The sequence below is a fragment of the Nerophis ophidion genome, linkage group LG12 (genome assembly GCF_033978795.1).
Source record: "Nerophis ophidion isolate RoL-2023_Sa linkage group LG12, RoL_Noph_v1.0, whole genome shotgun sequence".
In the NCBI taxonomy this organism is placed as follows: domain Eukaryota; kingdom Metazoa; phylum Chordata; class Actinopteri; order Syngnathiformes; family Syngnathidae; genus Nerophis; species Nerophis ophidion.
In genome coordinates this window covers 46500774-46527603 of record NC_084622.1, presented here as the reverse complement: position 1 = coordinate 46527603, position 26830 = coordinate 46500774, and the positions used below count along the sequence as shown (strand labels likewise).

General features: G+C 40.3%; 1 protein-coding gene across 1 annotated transcript in view; it reads right to left on the bottom strand.

Annotated features, from left to right (window-relative positions):
• LOC133563503 (protein mono-ADP-ribosyltransferase PARP16-like) overlaps positions 1-18543 on the bottom strand; it is a 32489-nt gene extending 13946 nt beyond the window's left edge. Inside the window, exons 1-5 of the mRNA XM_061917664.1 lie at positions 18432-18543; positions 15047-15243; positions 8651-8788; positions 8363-8569; positions 5623-5794 (exon numbers count right to left, since the gene is read on the bottom strand). Of these exons, the coding sequence (XP_061773648.1) occupies positions 5623-5794; positions 8363-8569; positions 8651-8788; positions 15047-15235 (706 nt within the window). The 5' untranslated portion in view covers positions 15236-15243; positions 18432-18543. The remainder of the gene's footprint in view (positions 1-5622; positions 5795-8362; positions 8570-8650; positions 8789-15046; positions 15244-18431) is intronic.
• Between the last annotated feature and the right edge of the window lie 8287 nt (positions 18544-26830).

The window sequence follows — 26830 nt, the reverse complement described above, 5'->3', positions numbered from 1 at the left end:
GTCCTTCAACAGTCGTATTTTACGCTGCATAATGCACCACACATTTTCCATGGGAGACAGGTCTGGACTGCAGGCGGGCCAGGAAAGTACCCACACTCTTTTTTTACGAAACCACGCTGTTGTAACACTCGTCTTGCTGAAATAAGCAGGGGCGTCCATGATAACGTTGCTTGGATGACAACATACGTTGTTCCAAAACCTGTATGTACCTTTCAGCATTAATGGTGCCTTCACAGATGTGTAATTTACCCATGCCTTGGCCACTAATACACCCCCATACCATCACACATGCTGGCTTTTACACTTTGCGCCTATAACAATCTGAATGGTTATTTTCCTCTTTGTTCGACACCACGTACACAGTTTCCAAATATAATTTGAAATGTGGACTCGTCAGACCACAGAACACTTTTCCTCTTCGCATCAGTCCATCTTAGATGAGCTCGGGCCCAGCCAAGCCGGCGGCGTTTCAGGAATTTGTTGATAAATGGATTTGACTTTGCATGGTAGAGTTTTAACTTGCACTTACAGATGTAGCGACCAACTGTAGTTACTGACAGTGGTTTTATTAAGTGTTCCTGAGCCCATGTGGTGATATCCTTTACACACTGATGTCGGTTTTTGATGCAGTACTGCCTGAGGGATCAAAAGTCCGTAATATAATCGCTTACGTGCAGTGATTTCTCCAGATTCTCTGAACTTTCTGGTGATTTTACGGACCGTAGATGGTAAAATCCCTAAATTCCTTGCAATAGCTCGTTGAGAAATGTTGTTCTAAAACTGTTTGACGATTTGCTTACAAAGTGGTGACCATCACCCTATCCTTGTTTGTGAATTACTTAGCATTTCATGGAAGCTGCTTTTAAATGACAAATGATAAATGGGGTGTACTTGTATTGCGCTTTTCTACCTTCAAGGTACTCAAAGCGCTTTGACACTACTTCCACATTTACCCATTCACACACACATTCACACACTGATGGAGGGAGCTGCCATGCAAGGCACTAACCAGCACCCATCAGGAGCAAGGGTGAAGCGTCTTGCTCAAGACACAACAGACGTGAAGATGTTGGTACTAAGTGGGGATTGAACCAGGGACCCTCTAATTGCGCATTGCCACTCTTCCACTGCGCCACGCCGTCCACTTTATACCCAATCATGGCACCCCCCTGTTCCCAATTAGCCTGCACTTAAATGTTCCATTTAAGTGTTTGCTGAGCATTCCTCAACTTTATCAGTATTTATTGCCACCTTTCCCAACTTCTTTGTCATGTGTTTGCTGGCATCAAATTCTAAAGTTAATGATTATTTGCAAAAAAAAAAACGTTTATGAGTTTGAACATCAAATATGTTGTCTTTGTAGCATATTGAACTGAATATGGCTTGAAAAAGATTTGCAAATCATTGTATTCTGTTTATATTTACATCTAACACAATTTCCCAACTCATATGGAAAAAGGGTTTGTATACACGTATATATATATGCATATATGTATATATGCATGTACATATAAATATATATACAACCCTTATACATATATATATATATATATATATATATATATATATATATATATATATACATATATATATATATATATATATATATATATATATATATATATATATATATATATATATATACACACACATACATACATACAGGACTGTCTCAGAAAAATAGAATATTGTGATCAAGTCCTTTATTTTCTGTAATGCAACTAAAAACATGAAAATGTCATACATTCTGCATTCATTACACATCAACTGAAATATTGCAAGCCTTTTATTATTTTAATATTGCTGATTACGGCATACAGTTTAAGAAAACTCAAAAATCCTATCTCAAAAAATTAGAATATTTCCTCAGACCAAGTTAAAAAAAAAAAGATTTACAACAGCAAAACAAAATCAAACATTTGAAAATGTCAATTAATGCACTCAGTACTTGGTTGGGAATCCTTTTGCACGGATTACTGCATCAATGCAGCGTGGCATGGAGGCAATCGGCCTGTGGCATTGCTGAGGTGTTATGGATGCCCAGGATGCTTCAATAGCGGCCTTCAGCTCATTTGCATTATTGGGTCTGGTGTCTTTCAGCTTCTTCTTCACAATACCACACAAATTCTCTATGGGGTTTAGGTCAGGAGAGCTGGCAGGCCAATGGAGGACAGTAATGCCATGGTCAGTACACCAGTTACTGCTGGTTTTGGCACTGTGAGCAGGTGCCAGATCATGCTGGAAAATTAAATCATCATCTCCATAGAGTTTTACAACAGATGGAAGCATGTACACAGCTGCATTGACTCTGGACTTGATGAAACACAGTGGACCAAAACCAGCAGCTGACATGGCTCCCCAAACCATTGCTGACTGAGGGAACTTCCGTTGTCTATAGAGTTCAGGAGTGGCTTGACCATGGGAATACGGCTATTGAAGTTGTATGTTGAAAAGCTCTATGGAGATGATGATTTAACTTTCCAGCATGATCTGGTTTTGGCAGGTGTCCACAATGCCAAAACCAGCAGTAACTGGTGTACTGACCATGGCATTACTGTCCTCCATTGGCCTGCCAACTCTCCTGACCTGAACCTCATAGAGAAGTTGTGGGGTATTGTGAAGAAGAAGCTGAAAGACACCAGACTCAATAATGAGCTGAAGGCCGCTATTGAAGCATCCTGGGCATCCATAACACCTCAGCAATGCCACAGGCCGATTGCCTCCATGCCACGCTGCATTGATGTATCCCAAGTACTGAGTGCATTAATTCCATCCATCCATCCATTATCTACCGCTTATTCCCTTTTGGGGTCGCGGGGGGCGCTGGCGCCTATCTCAGCTACAATCGGGCGGAAGGCGGGGTACACCCTGGACAAGTCGCCACCTCATCGCAGGGTGAGTGCATTAATTGACATTTTCAAATGTTTGATTTTGTTTTGCTGTTAAAAATCTTTTTTTTTTACTTGGTCTGAGGAAATATTCAACTTTTTGGAGATAGGATTTTTGAGTTTTCTTAAGCTGTATGCCATAATCAGCTATATTAAAATAATAAAAGGCTTCCAATATTTCAGTTGATGTGTAATGAATCCAGAATGTGACATTTTCATGTTTTTAGTTGCATTACAGAAAATAAAGGACTTTATCACAATATTCAAATTTTCTGAGACAGTCCTATATATATATATATATATATATATATATATATATATATATATATATATATATATATATATATATATATATATACATATATATATATTAGGGGTGGGCAAATTAATGCGTTAAGTACGAGTTAACTCATCAATCTATTAACGCCGACAATTATTTTATCGCGCATTTGCGTATGTTGTTTACATGCTTTTATTTTGTTAACGCCTTTTCTTATAAAGATGGCGGCGCCCGGACGGGCTTCGGCGTGGAGGGGCTCTTGGTAAAGATGGAACATTTGGCAAAAATACTGGACAATTCTTCAAATTTCATGGCTGGCTTACAGCGTGGTCACTCCGGGATCACTTACGACCGCCAGACAATTCTGGATGTGGATAGATCGGGCCGTTTTGGACTGAATGAGGCGTGCTTGCTAGACCGGCTAGCTAGCATGGGAATACTTTGCCGGCTACATCCAGCGGCCTGTGAAGCAGCGGAGTATATGTGTTGTCTGTCTATTTATGAATAATGCAGACCAGGAGTGTTGGCTGAGTTCTTAACGTTTGCTTTCAGAGCGTGCATATCACAACATACAAGATGCCATCATGGCGACACAACCTTAACCGGGCTACCGCGCATGCTCGTCACTCCTGTTGCATGCTGGGTAGGGTAGTTCTTTTTTTCCCTGGCTCATAACATCACAATATAGTACCATGTATATGATGCCTTCAGTTTATCAAAGCACCAAGCAAACAATCGGAAAATTCCCATCATATCAATTCCTAGATATGGTCATAATTATTTTAAGTGCACTACGCATAATAAACAACATTATTAATATTGCTACTACGGATAATTTTGTCAAAAATTCCCTAAAACAGCCCACTACCTATAATATAGGTTTTTTAAACATAAGATCCCTGATAAAAAAAATGTTCCTGCTGTTACCTCAGAAATTGCCTGTTCAGATGTTATGATTGTGGCTCAGAGATTTGTATGTAGATTATATTTATTTTCCATAACAAACAGGATAACTTAAATACCCTGGCAGTGGCAATAAGCTTAAATGTTTGTATTTACATTTTTTGAGTTGATTTTCATAAAATATGCTATTTAACTGCTACTGTTTAACAAGGACTGATTTGAATTGTGTTTGCACAACAAATGTTTTGGTGCTTTTGTTCATGTGGGAGAATATTCCAATAAAGGTGCACTACACACTACTTTTGAATTCATTATTGGGCTTTGCGTATACAATGCAGTTAATCGCAATTAATCAGAGAAAAAGTGCGATTAACTTTGATTAAAATTGTTAATCGTTGCCCAGCCCTAATATATATATATATTTATTTTTTAGTCTGTCCTGTCCAGCCACTGAGGCAAACCATATTGTTGATGTAGATGGCCATATCTGATGTACAGATTCACTTAAGAAAAGAGAAGTGTTGGATACTTCTCTTGTTGCCTTATTTGACTTTATTAAATGTATTCTAAATCAAATCGTTACTACAAAGAATCAAATCGTGCTGTGCCTAAAGATTCACCGCCGTACTAAATAGCCTTGCTAGAACTAAAATGGAAGGTCAGCAAAGCCCTCATCAGCAAATTTGAGACTTATATTGAACTAACAAGCTAATTCAAACTTGAGTTGAGGTTAGCCGAGGCTTGTTTTGATAGTTGCTTCATAATGACATACGCTCCATATGCTCTTTTTGTACTTGCACATTTAAGTTCAATGTGACATATTTACCTGTGGACAATCATGAGCCAGGACCCTTTGTTTTGGTTTTTTGCATATCAGTATTAGATTGTTAAATACAATAAAGTACCCACTACCTATTTTTTTAGGGGGTTAATTAAAAATGCACTTGCAATCAGAGCAGTAACAACTTGCTTTAAATCAGTGAAATGAGAATAAGACCATCAATAAATCCATGAATGTTTATTTGTATAGCCCTAAATCACAAATGCCTCAAAGGGCTGCAACTAATGATACTAATTAACATCATAACATTATAACTTGTGAAGTGGTTATCATAGAAAATGTAACAAGTTGGGTGTATTACACCAGGCACAGTGAAGAAGACTGAGAAACAACACAAAAGAAGGTGCCAATGAATGTAGTACAGGAGTCCACACTGATATTCTTTCAGAGGGCCCAGAATTGCTAGCAACGCCCCTGCATACTGTCCTTTGTTTATGAGTGAGAGAGAACCTGAAAGCGCCAGATTCACATTTGTGACAAGGCAAAGTTTATTTGGGGCCACAATAAAGGGAATAAATGGTAAACACAGACGTGCGAGGGGGGACCACATGTCTGTGCAACTGGAGAATATCAAACAGGAAGACGAGCCTTCGGTATTTTAGAGCCGCAAGCAGGCAGGAGAGAACATTTTTTGACATAGTCGTAATTATTTTGTTTAAGATGATTTAAAATCAGTTAATGTTGCAGTCCTAGTGTGCAGTGTGACATACCTTTTTTCTTCACCTGACACTTAACATCTGGGTGATCGATGACTTCACACAAGGCAACACAGCTGAGAAGTGGACCCAGGAGGCTTTCCTGCCAACCACTGCTGTGGGGACTGTAAAGGACGGCTAAGCTGAGGTCACTGGTGAGGTAGGTGCCCTCTCCAAACACCGAGTTCTGGGTGTGAAAGACCAAAAACTGAGAAATAAAAAATTGACAGACCACTTTACCAACGTCCACCTTACTGCTGCGTTAACAGCAGACATTATGTTATTTGACCCTGGTTGATTCACTTCAAATTTGTTCAAATTTTGAATTATTTTTCCCTATATTGTCATTATTATTGCCATGTTGTTATGTTTATTTTGACAAAGGAAATAATATTAACTAAATTCATCATCTGGTGCAGAGTCAAACTGCCATTAATAGTATGGCCTTAAACCAAAATGAATCTAAAGGGTGCAGCAGGCAAAGACCCGAAGATGCACACTAATGACAGATCAAGCGGACTAATTATATAAGAACACTGCGGTGGCAGAGGGGTTAGTGCGTCTGCCTCACAATACGAAGGTCCTGCAGTCCTGGGTTCGAATCCAGGCTCGGGATCTTTCTGTGTGGAGTTTGCATGTTCTCCCCGTGATGTGTGGGTTCCCTCCGGGTACTCCGGCTTCCTCCCACCTCCAAAGACATGCACCTGGGGATAGGTTGATTGGCAACACTAAATGGTCCCTAGTGTGTGAATGTGAGTGTGAATGTTGTCTGTCTATCGGTGTTGGCCCTGCGATGAGGTGGCGACTTGTCCAGGGTGTACCCGCCTTCCGCCCGATTGTAGCTGAGATAGGCGCCAGCGCCCCCCGCGACCCCGAAAGGGAATAAGTGGTAGAAAATGGATGGCACTGCGATTATTGCTCCATTACTCATGCCAAACCAGCCATTTATTTGTTTGCGATACGAGGATACACAATAGTATGATCTAAAATGTTCAAATACAGTACACATCTTTGCAACATGCCACACAAGGTCAGAAGAAAGTTTCAACCCGCTCCTAATTACGCCAATTCACCCATTTTGCATAATCTGCTATGAATCATATTATATGTAATATCCATCCATCCATCCATTTCTACCGCTTGTCCCTTTCTGGGTCGCGGGAGTGCTGTAGCCTATCTCAGCTGCTTTCGGGCGGATCGCGGGTACACCCTGGACAAGTCTCCACCTCATTGCAGGGCCAACACAGAAAAATAATAATAATAATGGATTAGATTTTATATCGCGCTTTTCTATTATTAGATACTCTAGGCGCTCACAGAGAAATGGGAAGCCATCATTCATTCACACCTGGTGGTTGGTAAGCTACATTTGTAGCCAAAGCTGCCCTGGGATAGACTGACGGAAGTGTGGATGCCAGTTTGCGCCTACGGCCCCTCCGACCACCACCCATCATTCATCCACTGGTGTGAGCGGCACCGGGGGCAGGGTGAAGTGTTCTGCTCAAGGACACAACGGCAGCGATTTGAATGTCAAGAGGCAGGGAGCGAACCTGCAACCCTCAAGTTCCTGGCACGGCCGCTTTACCCACTACGCCATGCCGCAGACAGACAGACAACATTCACACACTAGGGACCATTTAGTGTTGCCAATCAACCTATCCCCAGGTGCATGTCTTTGGAGGTGGGAGGGGCCTATCCCCAGGTGCATGTCTTTGGAGGTGGGAGGGGCCTATCCCCAGGTGCATGTCTTTGGAGGTGGGAGGGGCCTATCCCCTGGTGCATGTCTTGGAGGTGGGAGGGGCCTAACCCCAGGTGCATGTCTTGGAAGTGGGAGGGGTCTATCCCCAGGTGCATGTCTTTGGAGGTGGGAGGGGCCTATCCCCAGGTGCATGTCTTTGGAGGTGGGAGGGGCCTATCCCCAGGTGCATGTCTTTGGAGGTGGGGAGAAGCCGGAGGGAACCCACGCAGTCACGGGGAAAACGTGCAAACTCCACACAGAAAGACCCCGAGCCAGGGGATTGAACCCAGGACCTTCGTATTGTGAGGCACAAACACTAACCCTTTTTTTCTCCACCCTGCTTTTTGAATTTATTATTATTAATGTCATTATATATACTATTTATTTATTCAATTTATCGCACTGAAGTATTTAAAGTACTAGTCGGTTTAACAAAATTCCATAACAATAAAAAGTTATTGGCTTTTTTCCCCACAAAAATTGTAACGTTTTGTATTTTTCAAGTAACAACGCACCTACCTATGGAAGCGATATTATATTTGATTAGGACAAATCTACAGGTAGTTTGTCAAATCTACCATTGTTTGACTCATAGTTCCAAGTGTGCACAGAAAACAGTCAAATCCACATTTAAAAAATAATAGATGTATTTAAAAGCAAGAAGTTGTCGGTATTTGCTTGAAAAGAAAAAAAAATGCATCTCCCACTATATAGGCAATGTTTTGATTGAGGTCTGTTACTGACCCATTGAACATGTGAACCAAGGTACCACTGTACCATTTAATTACTTAATTTTTGGCACACGTAATTTACTATCCTTTACTTAGTAAAGCACCACAGACATCTTTCATGTAATCATGACATGGAATCATGCAGTGAAAGAGCACAGTTATGCTTCCAAATAGCAACGGTAGATGAAAAAAACATTTTGTAATATCAAAATTAGCTTGAGTCAGCAACAAGAGCTGAATCGCGATCAGTCAAGTGTAAATGTTTGATGCTGCAGAACTCACTGACCTTGTTGAGGTGAGAGTGCAGCCCGTTGTGAATGATGGAGTGAAAGTTTTCCAGGCGACTCCCATGGAAGGCGTAGAAGACATCTCGGTCTGCTCTCATCCGGTCAAACCTTGCATTCAACTGCTGGCAGTACTCTAGCTCAAACAGGAAGTCTGGCGCAGGTGCAGCAAGGCTGTCATTTTCTGTCAGGGAACTAAGTTTGCCATACTGGAGTAGAGAGGGGAAAGCACAGACTATTGATTTAGCAGTGGAAAATGATGTGGGGAGAGTCAAATCTAGCGGGAATACCTCGTCTCTTTGTAGTGTCTTGACAGCAAAGCTCTTGGAAGAGAGAATCCAGTGTGCCAAGGCTACGTGGTGCTCTCGCTCTCCTGGTCGCAGTCTTACCAAGTCTTTCACACCAGGGAAGGAATTCACATCTGTCAACTGGAAAATACATCTCATGACATAAAAAATCATCAAGGATGTCTCCCTGACTACATGAGGAGGCGGCTTGAAAACGCTCTGTAGAAAAACATCATTTGAAAACGCTCTGTAAAACTATAACCTATGCACATTTTTGACCAAAAAAACCCACCATTACATGTTTTGTGGACAAGTGTTTCTTAAGCCATTGTTGGGCTGTGAGCACCTCCTACAGCAGTGTTTTTCAACTTTTTTTGAGCCAAGGCACATTTTTGCGTTAAAATATCCGGAGGCACACCAGCAGCAGAAATCATTAAAAAACGAAACTCAGTTGACAGTAAAAGGTCGTTGTGGCAATAGTTGGATATGACTTTAAAGCATAAGCAAGCATGCATCACTATAGCTCTTGTCTCAAAGTAGGTGTACTGTCACCACCTGTCACATCACACCCTGACTTGTTTGGACTTTTTTGATGTTTTCCTCTGTGTAGTCTTTTAGTTCCTGTCTAGCGCTCCTATTTTGGTGGCTTTTTCTCTTTTTTTTGGCATTTTCCTGCAGCAGTTTCATGTCTTCCTTTGAGCGATATTTCCCGCATCTACTTTGTTTTAGCAATCAAGAATAATTCAGTTGTTTTTATCCTTCTTTGTGGGGACATTGTTGATTGTCATGTCATGTTCGGATGTACTTTGTGGACGCCATCTTTGCTCCATAGTAAGTCTTTCTTGTCGTCCAGCATTGTTTTTGTTTACTTTGAAGTGAAGTGAATTATATTTATACAGCGCTTTTCTCGAGTGACTCAAAGGGCTTTACATAGTGAAACCCAATATATAAGTTACATGTAAACCAGTGTGGGTGGCACTGGGAGCTGGTGGGTAAAGTGTCTTGCCAAAGGACACAACGGCAGTGACTAGGATGGCGGAAGCAGGAATCGAACCTGTAACCCTCAAGTTGCTGGCACAGCCACTCTACCAACCGAGCTATGCTTTGTAGCCAGTTTAGTTTTGGTTTTGTTCTGCATAACTTTCCCTAAGCATCAATGCCTTTTCTTAGCAGCACTCACCTTTTTTTTTTATTTTTGGTTCAAGCATTAGATACCTTTTGACCTGCACACTGCCTCCCACTGCCTCTCCCTCCCCCAACATTGACCTCGGCACTCTGACCCCGTATCTCAGCGACTGTGTCACAAACCTGGGGGTAAAGTTCGACTCAGATTTTAAATTCGAAAAACAAATCAGCAGCGTTGTTAAAAAAAGCATTTATCAATTGCGCCAAATAGCGAAAGTGAAACCGCTTCTGTCAGGACATGAACTGGAGAAATTAATTCACGCCTTTATCTGGAATGGTTTAGACTACGGCAATGCCCTGTATGTCGGCATTAGCCAGGCGTGCAGCTGGTGCAGAACTCTGCTGCTGGTCTGCTAACACAGACCCGCAGACGTTAGCACATCACCCCTATATTAGCGTCCCTTCACTGGCTCCCTGTGCATTATCCAATCAGTTTTAAACTCCTTCTGTTTTTAAATGTCTGAACAACCTCGCGCCAACATATCTCTCCAACCTCCTTCAGCCTTACTGCCCCACTCCATCCCTAAGATCAGCCGATCAGCTGCTACTGACGGTCCCTGACACAAGGCTGAAGCTTAGAGGTGACAGCTTTCGCCGCTGCTGCTCCCAAGCTCTGGAACCACCTACCTCTCTGAGTGTTAGACAAGCCTCCTCTCTTCCTGTTTTTAAATCTCTCTTAAAAACATACTTTTATTCCTTGGCTTTTAACACTGAGTGATATCCATCCTGCAATGGCGCCCCATTATACACCTGCTGTCAACCTGTTTTTATGTTTTATTTATTTATTTTTTATCATGTTCTGTTTGTCTTGTGTTGTTTGGTCGGTCCTCGTATTATCTTTTAACCTGCCCATTGTACAGCACTTTGGCTACCCCTGTTGTAAATTTTAAATGTGCTTTATAAATAAAGTTGATTTGATTTGATTTGATGGCTACTCTCAGAGGGCCACTTATGAATTATGAATATAAATGTAAAAGGATTCACTTCATGATATAGTACACAATTGCCTATGCATTTGATTATTATACATTTATGTACACTAAAAATATTTTACTTAACTTAAATTTTGCGGCAAAAACAAACTGGCAGCTTATTCACCATCATTTTACCGTAGAATTTACAGTGTTTTTAAACCTTATTACTGTAAATGGAAAAATGACACCACAGTTTTTAAGGCAAAATTGAAATTCTGGTGACTGAACTCACAGTATTTTACTGTAAAACCTATTTTAATCCACACGGTGTACCATTTTATGGATAACTTTCTTTGAAAACCTAAATGAAGCTAACATTTAAGTAGTACTATAATACACCTCATGGTGCAACCTGGACACATAATCAGTGATTCTCCCGGGGTCATAGAGTGTTTCGGGTCTTACTCAAACACCCTCACCCGGGCGACCCAGCCAAGGATGATCAGTCCCTCGACTTGTGTCCAGGTAGTGCACTACGCCACGCGTCCCCCCTCCTCAACCAGAGCCAACGTGAAGCCTTTTCAGACGCTTCCAAGATTTTTTTATGGCTCTTCGCCTGTGCAGTCCACAAATCCCAAGGAGCCCCAGAACCCGGTTTTAAGAACTTGCCTGCAAAACCCCTGCGGCCCACCTCAATAGGCTCGAAGCGGACCTTCCACCCATTCCTCCGGCAGCCAGCCACAAGATATGCATATTTCGCACTCTTCCTTTCCTGAGCTTCCTCCATTCTGTCCTCCCAGGGGACAGTTAACTCAAGGGGCACCACCTGCTTGCTGGCTCCAGACATCAAGACCACGTCTAGCCGGAGTGTTGTAGTTGCGATGATGTCTGGGAATTGCAACTGCCTTCCTAGATCAACCAAGAGCTGCCAGTCCCTTGCTGTTGTTAGCAGGCCCCCCTGGGTCTTCTTGGAGGGTTGAGGTTTCTCTCCATCTCGGATAAAGGCAATTGTGCTCTTGGTTGGGTGATGCCGCTTACTGGTGTTGATGCCAGTGCAGATAGTGTCTGCTATTGCCCGCAGGACATGGTCGTGGCGCCACCGATACCTGCCATCTCCCAATGCCTTTGAGCAACAGCTGAGGATGTGTTCTAATGATCCTCTTTTCTGACAGAGCTGGCACACAGGTGTGTCTATCAGGCCCCAGGTGAATAGGTTAGCTGGGCTTGGGAGGACATCATAAACTGACTGGACCAAGAACTTAAACTGGTGTGGCTCCGCTTTCCAGAGTTCGGTCCAAGTGATCTTGCAACCAGCTATGTGCTCCCACTTGGTCCAGGCCCCCTGCTTGCTCATTCCCACCACTCTGCTGAAGCGAGCCTCTTCCACCTTGGCGCGAACCTCCTCTTGGACCAAATGTTGCCTTTCCTTTCCTCTGGTTCTGCTGTAGCTTGGTTTCGTGTTGCTACCCAGTCCAGCCCGACCAGTAGCTACGGTTCCCACCACGGTGCTGGGCCGCAACCTCGCCTCTGCCCGCTCCACTGCATCCTGGACACGCCACTTCCTTCCTGTTCTGACCTCCACACCTGCTGAAGATACTTTCCCATCAGCAAAATATCTGTAGAGCAGGACTTCTCTGGCCCGGGAAACCTTGAACTCCTCTGCCAGACTCTGGCCCGGGGAACCTTGAACTCCTCTGCCAGACTACTGAAAGGAAGCTGCAGCTTGGTGTTGTGCCCAAACAAAGCAATGCTGTTTAGGCTCCGAGGCAGACCCAGCCACCTGCGCAGAGACGAGCTGATCTTCCTCTCAAATCCCTCCACGATGGTCGTTGGGAATTCGTACTGTACATCAGCAGCGGCCAGAGGAGACGGGGCAGGATGCCATGCTGATATATCCAGGCTTGGAACTTCCCTGGAAGTCCCGACTTGTCCACAGCTGAAAGCCACATGTTGAGGTTATCGCTGGTAGCTTGACGTGCAGCGGTATCCTTCAGATCACTAGTGAAGAGCTTGCCCAGGCTCTTCACTGGCTTTTCTGACACGGATGGAATTTGGGTGTCTGCCAGACTGAAGCAAAAGTGCTCGGATACTTTACCTTACTTCAAGACCAAGGACCTGGACTTAAAGGGCTTGAAACTCATTCTTGCCCAACTAATGAGTCGATCAAGGCCTTGAAGGGAGCCATCTGCATCCAGACACTGATGTTGTGGTTACCATGAGATCATCCATGAATGCTCTAATCTGAGGTTGCCGGGTGCCGGATTTGGACAAAGGACCTCTGCACTCTACTTCCGCAGACTTCACAAGCATATTCATGGCTAGTGCTAACAGGGACACAGAGATTGTACAGCCTGTGATGATGCCTTGACCAGACGATGCCAATCTGATGTTGAAGTGCCAGAGGACACCCTCAGACTAAAGTTGTTCTAATAGTCGAGGATGAGATTGCGAATCTTCTCTGGAACATGGTATCTGCTCAGAGACAATTCCACCAACTTGTGTGGAATTGACCCATAAGCATTGGCGAGGTCCAGCCACAGTACTGTCAAATCGCCTCTGTTCTCTCGCGCCTCACGGATCAGCTGTGTTACCACGCCAGTGTGTTCGATGCACCTTGGAACTCCTGGGACTCCTCCCTTCTGCACCGAGGTGTCAGTAAGTAAAGCATTTATTTAAATTTGAACAAAAACATGATTATTTAAAACTGATAACATAATATGTGTTGCATTATGAGACAATATCTATTAGGAGTGTGAATCTTTGGACACTTATTTAATACTGGTACGACTCAATAAATAATTTGATTTAGAATGGATTCTCGGTTCAAACTGATTCCTGCACTGTATAATAATTACAGTGAAACTATTTTTTCAATACAGGTTACAGGTTCGGAAAACCCCTTCTGGTTGCATAGAGATGGCTTAAAATATACATATTTCTAAATTGCTTTAAAAAAAATGTAAACCGCTTTTTGAAAATTATGAATGGGTGTGAATTGATTTTTTTGTGCACCCCTGATATTTGAGTTAAAAAGATATGCAATTGCAATTTCTTCCGTCAAAACGGCGATGAATTACAAGATAAACTACTTAAGTGAAGCATTTTGTTCCCAGGCTTCTGCGGGCCATATAGAATGATGCAGCGGGGCAGATCTGGCCCCCGGGGACTTCAATTAGACATCTGTGGTGTATATATGTATAAATATATATATAAATATATAAATGGTATATATATTACGGAAGGACACAGGTCCTTCATAGCGACAGCCATCAGACTGTATAGTGTATATGTTCCTTCTTGACTGCACTTTAATGTAAAATATATGTAGAATATATTTATATTATCAATATATTATATATATATAATATATATGTTATATATTATTAATTATTATTATTGTTTATTGTGAGCGAACTGTGGTGCTGAATTTCCCCCAGGGATCAATAAAGTACTGTCTATTCTATTAAATGATAAATGGGTTGTACTTGTATAGCGCTTTTCTACCTTCAAGGTACTCAAAGCGCTTTGACACTACTTCCACATTCACACACTGATGGAGGGAGCTGCCATGCAAGGCGCTAACCGGCACCAATCAGGAGCAAGGGTGAAGTGTCTTGCCCAGGACACAACGGACGTGACGAGGTTGGTACTAGGTGGGGATTGAACCAGGGACCCTCGGGTTGCGCAAGGCCACTCTCCCACTGTGCCACGCCGTCCTCTATTCTATTCTATATGTACTGCAATTACACTTTTGTTGAAATTCGGAGTGTACTGTATTTTTCGGAGTATAAGTCGCTCCGGAGTATAAATCGCACCTGCCGAAAATGCATAATAAAGGGAAAAAACATATATAAGTCGCACTGGAGTATAAGTCGCATTTTGGGGGGAAATTCATTTGATAAAATCCAACACCGAGAATAGACTTTTGAAAGGCAATTTAAAATAAATAAAGAATAGTGAACAATAGTGAGGCATAAATAAGCAACTGCTATGTTAACCTAACATATTATGTTAAGAGTCATCAAATAACTATAACATATAGAACATGCTATGACTTTACCAAACTATCTCTCACTCCCAATCCATAAATCCCATTAAATCTTCTTCATTGGTGTCGCTTCTAAATAATATTATTTTATATTTTACGGTAATGTGTTAATATATATATATATAATACACATAAGTCGCTCCTGAGTATAAGTCGCACCACCGGCCAAACTATGAAAAAAACTGCGACTTATAGTCCGAAAAATACGGTACTCAGTTTTGAAAATATACCAACAAAGTGTGTAAATATTACCAGTGCATCAAAGTCTTTAGTGTCATCATGTACGTATCGAGGAGGGAAGGGTCGAAGCAAAGAGTCCTTCTTGTAGTTCTGAGCAGCAGCAACAAACAGGCTGCAACGAAGATCTGCCGCGACGGGATCTCTGTGCAGACAGGAGCACACCAACTCTCGGACCACCTCGGATGGAAGCGGCGGCTGCATTCCCAGGACTGTAGATGCAGTTTGAGTAAGCGTTATATACTAACAACATGAGAAAGTGTTGTCCTTTGGAGCGTGTTACACATAATAAATACATGTACTCACTTCTGATATTAAGTCACATGAACTAGACATTGAGAAATACTTCAGCTTGTTAACTTCCTAATACATAACATCTATGTCACTGTATCCACACAACAGTCATATGTTTTATACAGGACAGGCCAAAAGTTTGGACACACCTTCTCATTCAATGCCTTTGCTTTATTTTCAGGACTATTTACATTGCTTTGCACACTCTTGGCGTTCTCTCCATGAGCTTCAAGCACACCTGTGAAGTGAAAACCATTCACGGTGACTACCTCTTGAAGCTCATGAAGAGAATGCCTAAAGTGTGCAAAGCAGTAATCAGAGCAAAAGGTGGCTATTTTGAAGAAACTAGAATACAAAACATTTTTTCAGTTATTTCATCTTTTTTTGTGAAGTACATAACTCCACATGTGTTCATTCATAGATTAGATGTGACAATCTACAATGTGAATAGTCATGAAAACAAAGAAAACACATTGAATGAGAATCTGTGTCCAAACTTTTGGCCTGTATTGTATACTTAGGCACATTGTTGTGTGATGTCCTGCAACTTCAATGCTCAAACAAGTCTCAATCAAGAATGTCATGTGAATATTTTACATTTTTTATTTTACAGTACAGTGTTTACGGCAGAATATTTGTTAGTTAAGGTGGACGGACAGGGAACAGACTGTGGTGAAGTAGGCCGGCTTCGTCGCGTGAAGAAACTTACAATATTCGGTTGTGTTTTCCGCACCGTATGCTGAACGGCAATACAGGATATATATCTCAATATTTTTTCCGTTAAGTAAAAACAAAACACAAAACGGTCCTAGTTACCTCAGATACTAAGATAGTAGTGTGGGTGGGACAATGCTGGGTGCTGCAGAGACGTACTGACAGAGGCAGTACAAAGCGTAGCACCTTGTTAATAAAACTTTAGTTTAGCACCAAATGATAACATAAATATATTTAACAAATAAGGCAACAAGAGAAGTATCCCACATTTCTCTTTTGTCAAGTAAATCTGAACAGCCGATACGGGCATCTACATCAACTATATGATTTGCCTGAGAAGCTAGACAGGACAAAAAAAATAACAAAAAAATGTTTCTAAATTTGTTCCAAATTTTTTTTTTGGAAGACTTTAGTTTAGGCGGTGGCTCTTTGTTGTTAAGGTGGCTGCCTTAACAACAAAGCGATGCGAGAAACCCTGCAGTATGTCTATACTAGTTTTATTTCTTAGCTATGATAAACCACATAGCAGTGTCTCCTGGTTGTATAATCCACGGCAGTGATTCTCAAACTGTACTACGGGTACCACTAGTGGTACACCAAAGATTCACTTGATCAACGTACAGGTGGGTTATTGTCCTATATTTAAACACAGTGTTACTGTTCAAACTGTGTGTTATGTGACAGTGGCAAAAATGTTCTTCTTAAATAAACCCTCTGCCTTGTTTTTAATGAATACTTGGGTCCCCTGTATGATCATGTTTGTCATTATGGTGGTACTTGGAGAGCCACGTTTTTTTTCTGAGGTGGTGGTACTTGGTGGAAAAAAAGTTTGGGAAGCACTTATCCAGAGGAACATGTGCAACTGATGCATGACTTGCATGTTTTGTTTGTACAAAATATTTTTTCCTCTGCAGAGAACACTAGATACTCAGCTGTGTTCAAAAGGTTAGAACAGTGTTTTTCAACCTTTTTTGAGCCATGGCACATTTTTTGAGTTAAAAAAATGCGTATGCACACCACCAGCACAAATCATTAAAAAAACAAAACTCAGTTGACAGTAAAAAGTCGTCGTCGCAATTGTTGGATATGACTTTAAAGCATAACCAAGCATGCATCACTACAGCTCTTGTCTCAAAGTAGGTGTACTGTCACCACCTGTCACATCACACCCTGACTTATTTGGACTTTCTTGCTGTTTTCTTGTGTGTGGTCTTTTAGTTCTAGTCTTACGCTCCTATTTTGGTGGCTTTTTCTCTGTGTTTTCCTGTAGCAGTTTCATGTCTTCCTTTGAGCGATATTTAACGCATCTACTTTGTTTTTATCCTTCATCGTGGGGACATTGTCATGTCATGTTGGGATGTACATTGTGGAAACCATCTTTGCTCCACAGTAAGTCTTTGCTGTCATCCAGCATTCTGTTTTTGTTTACTTTGTGGCCAGTTCAGTTTTAGTTTTGCTCTGCATAGCCTTCCCTAAGCTTCAATGCCTTTTCTTAGGGGCACTCGCCTTTTGTTTAGTTCTTGTTTATGATTAAATACCTTTTTACCTGCACCTGTATCGACATCTACAAAGCAATTAGATACCAGCTGCCACCTACTGATATAGAAGAGTATTACACTAAGTTACTCTGCCGACAACAACCACACATCATTTGTAGACTATAAATACTGCTTTGCTAAAAAAATATTTTAAACCCAAATAGGTGAAATGAGATCATCTCCCATGCCACAGCAGACTATCTCACAGGACACTAGTGTGCTGCGGCACAGTGGTTGAAAAACACTGGGTTAGAATCAAATAATGCGCTTTATAAGGTAATACTGTGAAAAGAAAGTACATTTAGCTATAGTCATTTACCGGCTATAAACATAAACTGTTTACTTGTAGCAACCATGTTGTGTTATGATAAAGCTAGTAAGCAGTGCACCTTCTATCACATTTAACACTTTTGGACGAGCAGCTACTGTTCATACACAACAGAGATCGGTATACACACATTAGAAATATATACACATTATATACACATGATATACATATATATATACACATATACACATGATATACATATATCTACATTATACACCCATGATATACATATATCTACATTATATACACATGATATACATATATACACATGATATACACATATCTACATTATATACACATGATATACATATATCCACATTATATTAGGGTTCGCTCACACTTTGGTTCAATCCATGTCATGTTTAGAGTGATGTTGGTTAGCTTGCAGCTAATGCTAACTAGCGCGACAAGTGACTCGCTGCTAATGTAAAAGATGCCTAAACGACAACTACTACTGGAATATTGTTACTTTGCAGCACGTCGATTAGTTCTCGCCGACAGAGAAAAGTTATTTCGTCCGCCTTACCTTAAGTTTGCTCAACTCATGGCAACAAAGGGAAACAAACGTCAGCCATCGACAGTGCTGCGTTCAAAGGCGATATGTAAAATACGCCATCGCGTAATATGTCGTACATTTGGAAACTTTTGTATTGATACTACATGTATAGTTGCTCCAGTTGTCATAATAAGTGAAGTCATTTATATGTATTTTTCGAATATTTATTGTTAAAAATGCTTGGTTTACCATGACATTTTTTTCTCCACTTGTAAAATGTACACATTTTCTGAAATCCTACTTAAGAAAGGATAAACGCAACCCGAATGTTAATGTTCTCCCTGAACGTCGGAATGGTTATTTAAGGATGACAATGGCCTATCTAATCATTAAACAACATTTGTTAGATTTTTGTTGGATTCAAACAACTTCTATTGCAGACTGGTCAAACTAACCAGCGTTACTGATTGATATACTTTTTTTTTTTTTACTAACTTCCGTTTAAAAGTATGGCGTACATTTCCTAATTGGCTTAATGGTTTAAAATCACCAATCAAATCTTGGAGAATGATTTGGAGTACAAAATCCCTTAAATTGATATATCTGTTAAAAAAACATTTAAAGTGATTTAGATAGTCATTTTTGTCTTTTTTTGTCATATTTTGTATTAGAATTTGTGTTATATTTAAAGTTGAAGTTAAAGTTAAAGTACTTTAACTTTTAAATTGACCGGGAAGCAAGCAAAAGGCTTTCCTTGACTCTTGTCAGCTCAACCGTTTGCAGCGGCCTCGAAATAGAATAGAATAGAATAGAAATCCCTCACATTCCCTGCCAGCCCAGCGGCGCATCCCCTCAGCTTCAGGAATTAAGCCTGCATCGGTCTCAGCTGGGATGAGCCGAGCCGTCAATTGCATGCTTTTTGTTGCTATAAATACACTCAGGAGGAGTCATATTTTATATTATTATTTTTATTATATTTAATACTCGATCCGTATTTGCTTTTGTTTTCTTCCCTTGATGTTGAAAGTGCTTTGACTTTTGTGTGAATTATAAATGTATGTTTGTTGTTTAAAAAAAATAAAAAAATAAAAATTAACTTCCGTTTATTTTCCGCTTCACTACACAACTCATTACCCGATCATGTTGCTTGGTTATATTTTAATGACAATATTTGTGGTTTAACTGCAACTGAATAATAAATATAGATGACTACTTCGGTCAGAGAATATATCAATTTAGCTAATGTCATTGTTACAAGTACAAACAAACACGTTTTCCTCCTTATTTTATGGCGGATCGCAACCAACGTTAGTAGGTACATACCGCCACCTACTGTAGTGGCGTGTAGACACATAGCAAGACATGGATTTACAAAGTCTAATGATTTATTGGATCAATAAATATCAAGAATTGTGCATTTAATTAAAAATATTTTCATTCACTGACACAAAATAACATGCTATATTGGTAACATATGTGGAAATGGTAAATTTAAAAAAAACCTAAAGTGGAAAAAAATTTAATTTGGGAAATCATTTAAATGGTTAGGCAGCACGGTGGAAGAGGGGTTAGTGGCGACTTGTCCAGGGTGTAACCCGCCTTCCGCCCGAATGCAGCTTAGATAGGCTCCAGCACCCCCTTATACCCCAAAAGAGACAAGCGGTAGAAAATGGATGGAACTACAGCTTTTGTATTAAACCTAAAGATATCATATAAGAGCTTTGTTGCAATACTTAGCTGTTTTTTAAATTTCAACTTTTTCATCAAAAAAATCAGCACATACGACAATCTACAAACAAACCAAGCACTTCCAATACATCTCAATTTTAACTTTTATTTACTATGTTGAGCAATTAATATCTTTCTACAAACAAAAAGGTTATACAAAATAAAAGAAAGAGACAGTACACAAAGATAAAAAACCAAACAAATACAAAATAATAATATAATCATTATTATTTTAATTTATTAATTAATACATGTTCGAAATAAACTTAAACTCAACTCAAAAAATATTATCCACTCTTCCCCCCCTCGCGAACAAGTGGATGGTGAGATCGACAGGCGGATCGGTGCGGCGTCTTCAGTAATGCGGACGCTGTATCGATCCGTTGTGGTGAAGAAGGAGCTGAGCCGGAAGGCAAAGCTCTCAATTTACCGGTCGATCTACGTTCCCATCCTCACCTATGGTCATGAGCTTTGGGTTATGACCTAAAAGACAAGATCACGGGTACAAGCGGCCCAAATGAGTTTCCTCCGCCAGGTGGTGGGTCTCTCCCTTAGAGATAGGGTGAGAAGCTCTGCCATCCGGGAGGGACTCAAAGTAAAGCCGCTGCTCCTCCACATGGAGAGGAGCCAGGTGAGGTGGTTCAGGCATCTGGTCAGGATGCCACCTAAACGCCTCCAGAGGTGTTTAGGGCATGTCCGACCGGTAGGAGGCCACAGGGAAGACCCAGGACACGTTGGGAAGACTATGTCTCCCGGCTGGCCTGGGAAGGCCTCGGATCCCCTGGGAGGAGCTGGACCAAGTGGCTGGGGAGAGGGAAGTCTGGGCTTCCCTGCTTAGGCTGCTGCCCCCGCGACCCGACCTCGGATAAGCGGAAGAAGATGGATGGATGGATGGATTTATTTATACTATTTTAAAAAGTGGGCTAATCTAAAACAACTTAAATTCATCCAATAAAGACAATAATTCAAGAGCTTTCCTATTTTTAACCATTTTCCAAGATGTGGGTTATTTATTTATTCATAAAAATGTTGCTACATTCTTTATTGTTGAAACCACAGACATCTTATAAGTAGACGCAGCATTAGCTGCTGTGACGCGAGAAATTGGGCCGCCATCTTGAAGTGGTGATGAGGAGCCGGCGAGCAGCCTAAAGTGACAGTTGACAGGTAGAAAACAAAGATGCTAAAGTGACAGTTGACAGGTAGAAAACAAAGATGCTAAAGTGACAGTTGACAGGTAGAAAACAAAGATGCTAAAGTGACAGCTGACAGGTAGAAAACAAAGATGCTAAAGTGACAGCTGACAGGTAGAAAACAAAGATGCTAAAGTGACAGTTGACAGGTAGAAAACAAAGATGCTAAAGTGACAGTTGACAGGTAGAAAACAAAGATGCTAAACTGACAGTTGACAGGTAGAAAACAAAGATGCTAAAGTGACAGTTGACAGGTAGAAAACAAAGATGCTAAACTGACAGCTGACAGGTAGAAAACACAGATGCTAAACTGACAGTTGACAGGTAGAAAATAAAGATGCTACACTGACAGCTGACAGGTAGAAAACAAAGATGCTAAAGTGACAGTTGAAAGGTAGAAAACAAAGATGCTAAACTGACAGTTGACAGGTAGAAAACAAAGAGGCTAAACTGACAGTTGACAGGTAGAAAACAAAGATGCTAAAGTGACAGTTGACAGGTAGAAAACAAAGATGCTAAACTGACAGTTGACAGGTAGAAAACAAAGATGCTAAACTGACAGTTGACAGATAGAAAACAAAGATGCTAAAGTGACAGTTGACAGGTAGAAAACAAAGATGCTAAAGTGACAGTTGACAGGTAGAAAACAAAGATGCTAAAGTGACAGTTGACAGGTAGAAAACAAAGATGCTAAAGGGACAGTTGACAGGTAGAAAACAAAGATGCTAAAGTGACAGTTGACAGGTAGCAAACAAAGATGCTAAAGTGACAGTTGACAGGTAGAAAACAAAGATGCTAAAGTGACAGTTGACAGGTAGAAAACAAAGATGCTAAACTGACAGTTGACAGGTAGAAAACAAAGATGCTAAAGTGACAGTTGACAAGTAGAAAACAAAGATGCTAAACTGACAGTTGACAGGTAGAAAACAAAGATGCTAAAGTGACAGTTGACAGGTAGAAAACAAAGATGCTAAAGTGACAGTTGACAGGTAGAAAACAAGAATGCTAAACTGACAGTTGACAGGTAGAAAACAAAGATGCTAAAGTGACAGTTGACAGGTAGAAAACAAAGATGCTAAAGTGACAGTTGACAGGTAGAAAACAAAGATGCTAAACTGACAGTTGACAGGTAGAAAACAAAGATGCTAAAGTGACAGTTGACAGGTAGAAAACAAAGATGCTAAAGTGACAGTTGACAGGTAGAAAACAAAGATGCTAAACTGACGGTTGACAGGTAGAAAACAAAGATGCTAAAGAGACAGTTGACAGGTAGAAAACAAAGATGCTAAAGTGACAGTTGACAGGTAGAAAACAAAGATGCTAAAGAGACAGTTGACAGGTAGAAAACAAAGATCCTAAAGTGACAGTTGACAGGTAGAAAACAAAGATGCTAAACTGACAGTTGACAGGTAGAAAACAAAGATCCTAAACTGACAGTTGACAGGTAGAAAACAAAGATCCTAAACTGACAGTTGACAGGTAGAAAACAAAGATGCTAAAGAGACAGTTGACAGGTAGAAAACAAAGATGCTAAAGAGACAGTTGACAGGTAGAAAACAAAGATCCTAAACTGACAGTTGACAGGTAGAAAACAAAGATGCTAAACTGACAGTTGACAGGTAGAAAACAAAGATCCTAAACTGACAGTTGACAGGTAGAAAACAAAGATCCTAAACTGACAGTTGACAGGTAGAAAACAAAGATCCTAAACTGACAGTTGACAGGTAGAAAACAAAGATGCTAAAGTGACAGTTGACAGGTAGAAAACAAAGATGCTAAAGTGACAGTTGACAGGTAGAAAACAAAGATCCTAAACTGACAGTTGACAGGTAGAAAACAAAGATGCTAAAGTGACAGTTGACAGGTAGAAAACAAAGATCCTAAACTGACAGTTGACAGGTAGAAAACAAAGATGCTAAAGAGACAGTTGACAGGTAGAAAACAAAGATGCTAAACTGACAGTTGACAGGTAGAAAACAAAGATGGTGTTCAGTGTTTTCCTGCTCAAATGAGCAGATTGTTGAAAATAGGAATCGGGGGATTACTTTTTACAAGTAAGATTCAACATTAACGTACTATTGGTTGTATTTTGTGAAAAGAATATTAGCACAGAGTTGAGAAGGAGCAAAGGTCTTCAATAGTACTGAAATAGTAGCCGCTAGCAAACAAGAGTATGACCATAATAGACTTGCTTGTCACTTAAATCAATGACATTTTAAAATTTCAATCTTTCCTACTTGAATAACATAAAGTAGAAATAAATGATGAAGATAAAGATAGTAAAAGCCAACAGGGGTAAAAGTTAGGACCAGAGTCCAGATTGTGTTGGGGGCCGGGGGGGATATAAAGATATAAAGACTTTCAGGTGTTTACATATGTTTATGTTTAAGTATTTGTCAGACGCTTTTATCCAAAGCTAAACATTAATAAAAAATACATATAAAACAATCATGATCATTTAAGGGGAGAATGTAATAGAAGATATCAATACAAAGTTTCAAAACAGAGTAAACTCTCTGCTGTTGAGATACAGAGATACAGTCTATAGACATATAGATATCTAATATATTCATACATTGTTTATGTAGGATATATGCATGTATATATAACCTAATCATATTGTTTCTTCAATTTAAAAATAGCTGACCGTTTTCCCCCCTTTCTGGGATTATATTCCCAGTTTGGATCTCGGACGTCTGGTCACTTATAGCCTATAAGAATATTCTATTACTGTTAAGCAAACTATGAATAATAAAACATGTGTCCTTTTATCATAGCTACACCTATGAGGAAAAAGCGCATGAAAATCAGTGGTATTTAGTGAGGTAAAATGAATGAAATGCGCTGAAAGTTGATTGCTCCTGACTAATGAATTGCACTGAGTGGAGCGGATCACCACTCCAAGATGGCGGCCCTGTGTCTCGTCAGCACTAGTAGGCATTAGCGCTCCATGCTGTGTACCCTTACAACATGTCTATGGTTGAAACAAATAAGTGAGCTACCTATCTTTTGTGCCTTTAAAAAAGATTTAAAACTTTACATTAAAACACTCTCTATCTCGAACCACAAAAAATGCTGTGAAAACTATGATGCTGTGTTCCATGAATTAATTAACGTGGACCCTGACTTAAACAAGTTGAAAAACTTATTGGGTGTTACCATTTAGTGGTGGATTGTACAGAATATGTACTGTACTGTGCAATCTACTAATAACATTTTCAATCAATAAATCATCCAAATTAAGTCATTTACTGAAATTGAGTGAGCTGTTTATATATATATATATATATAGCAGCCGCAACATTAATGCGGCCACAACGACAACTCTTGCTGACCTACTGCCCTCGGTTATGGCACCATTCCCAAAGTATGTGGGCTCTATTGATAACCTCACTAACAACTTTAACCACGCCCTGCGCGAAACCATTGATAACATAGCACCGCTAAAGTTAGAAAAGGCTCCAAAAAAGCGCACCCCGTGGTTTACAGAAGAAACTAGAGCTCAGAAATTATTATGTAGAAAGCTGGAACGCAAATGGCGCACGACTAAACTTGAGGTGCACCATCAAGCATGGAGTGATGGTTTAATAACTTATAAACGCATGCTTACCTTAGCTAAAGCTAAATATTACTCAAATCTCATCCACCGTAATAAAAACGATCCTAAATTTTTGTTTAGTACGGTAGCATCGCTAACCCAATAAGGGACTCCTTCCAGTAGCTCCACCCACTCAGCTGATGACTTTATGCAATTCTTTAGTAAGAAAATTGAAGTCATTAGAAAGGAGATTAAAGACAATGCGTCCCAGCTACAACGGGGTTCTATTAACACTGACACGATGGTATATACGGCGGATACTGCCCTCCAAAATAGTTTCTCTCGTTTTGAGGAAATAACATTAGAGAAATTGTTACAACGTGTAAATGGAATAAAACAGACAACATGTTTACTTGACCCTCTTCCTGGGAAACTGATCAAGGAGCTCTTTGTATTATTAGGTCCATCAGTGCTAAATATTATAAACTTATCACTCTCCTCGGGCACTGTTCCCCTAGCATTCAAAAAAGCGGTTATTCATCCTCTTCTTAAAAGACCTAACCTCGATCCTGACCTCATGGTAAATTACCGACCGGTGTCTCACCTTCCCTTTATTTCAAAAATCCTTGAAAAAATTGTTGCGGAGCAGTTAAATGAACACTTAGCGTCTAACAATCTATGTGAAACCTTTCAATCCGGTTTCAGGGCAAATCACTCCACGGGGACAGCCCTCGCAAAAATGACTAATGATCTATTGCTAACGATGGATTCTGATGCGTCATCTATGTTGCTGCTCCTTGATCTTAGCGCTGCTTTCGATACCGTCGAACATAATATTTTATTAGAACGTATCAAAACACGAATTGGCATGTCAGACTTAGCCCTGTCTTGGTTTAACTCTTATCTTACTGATAGGATGCAGTGTGTCTCCCATAACAATGTGACCTCGGACTACGTTAAGGTAACGTGTGGAGTTCCCCAGGGTTCGGTCCTTGGCCCTGCACTCTTCAGCATCTACATGCTGCCGCTAGGTGACATCATACGCAAATACGGTGTTAGCTTTCACTGTTATGCTGATGACACCCAACTCTACATGCCCCTAAAGCTGACCAACACGCCGGATTGTAGTCAGCTGGAGGCGTGTCTTAATGAAATTAAACAATGGATGTCCGCTAACTTTTTGCAACTCAACGCCAAAAAAACGGAAATGCTGATTATCGGTCCTGCTAGACACCGAACTCTATTTAATAATACAACTCTAACATTTGACAACCAAACAATTAAACAAGGCGACACAGTAAAGAATCTGGGTATTATCTTCCACCCAACTCTCTCCTTTGAGGCACACATTAAAAGCGTTACTAAAACGGCCTTCTTTCATCTCCGTAACATCGCTAAAATTCGCTCCATTCTGTCCACTAAAGACGCTGAGATCATTATCTATGCGTTTGTTACGTCTCGCCTCGACTACTGTAACGTATTATTTTCGGGTCTCCCCATGTCTAGCATTAAAAGATTACAGTTGGTACAAAATGCGGCTGCTAGACTTTTGACAAGAACAAGAAAGTTTGATCACATTACGCCTGTACTGTATATACCTTTATATACATATATACATACATATATACCTATACTGTATATACCTTAATATACATATATACATACATATATACCTGTACTGTATATACCTTTATATACATATATACCTATACTGTATATACCTTTATATACATATATACATACATATATATCTATACTGTATATACCTTTATATACATATATACATACATATATACCTATACTGTATATACCTTTATATACATATATACATACATATATACCTGTACTGTATATACCTTTATATACATATATACATACATATATACCTATACTGGCTCACCTGCACTGGCTTCCTGTGCACTTAAGATGTGACTTTAAGGTTTTACTACTTACGTATAAAATACTACACG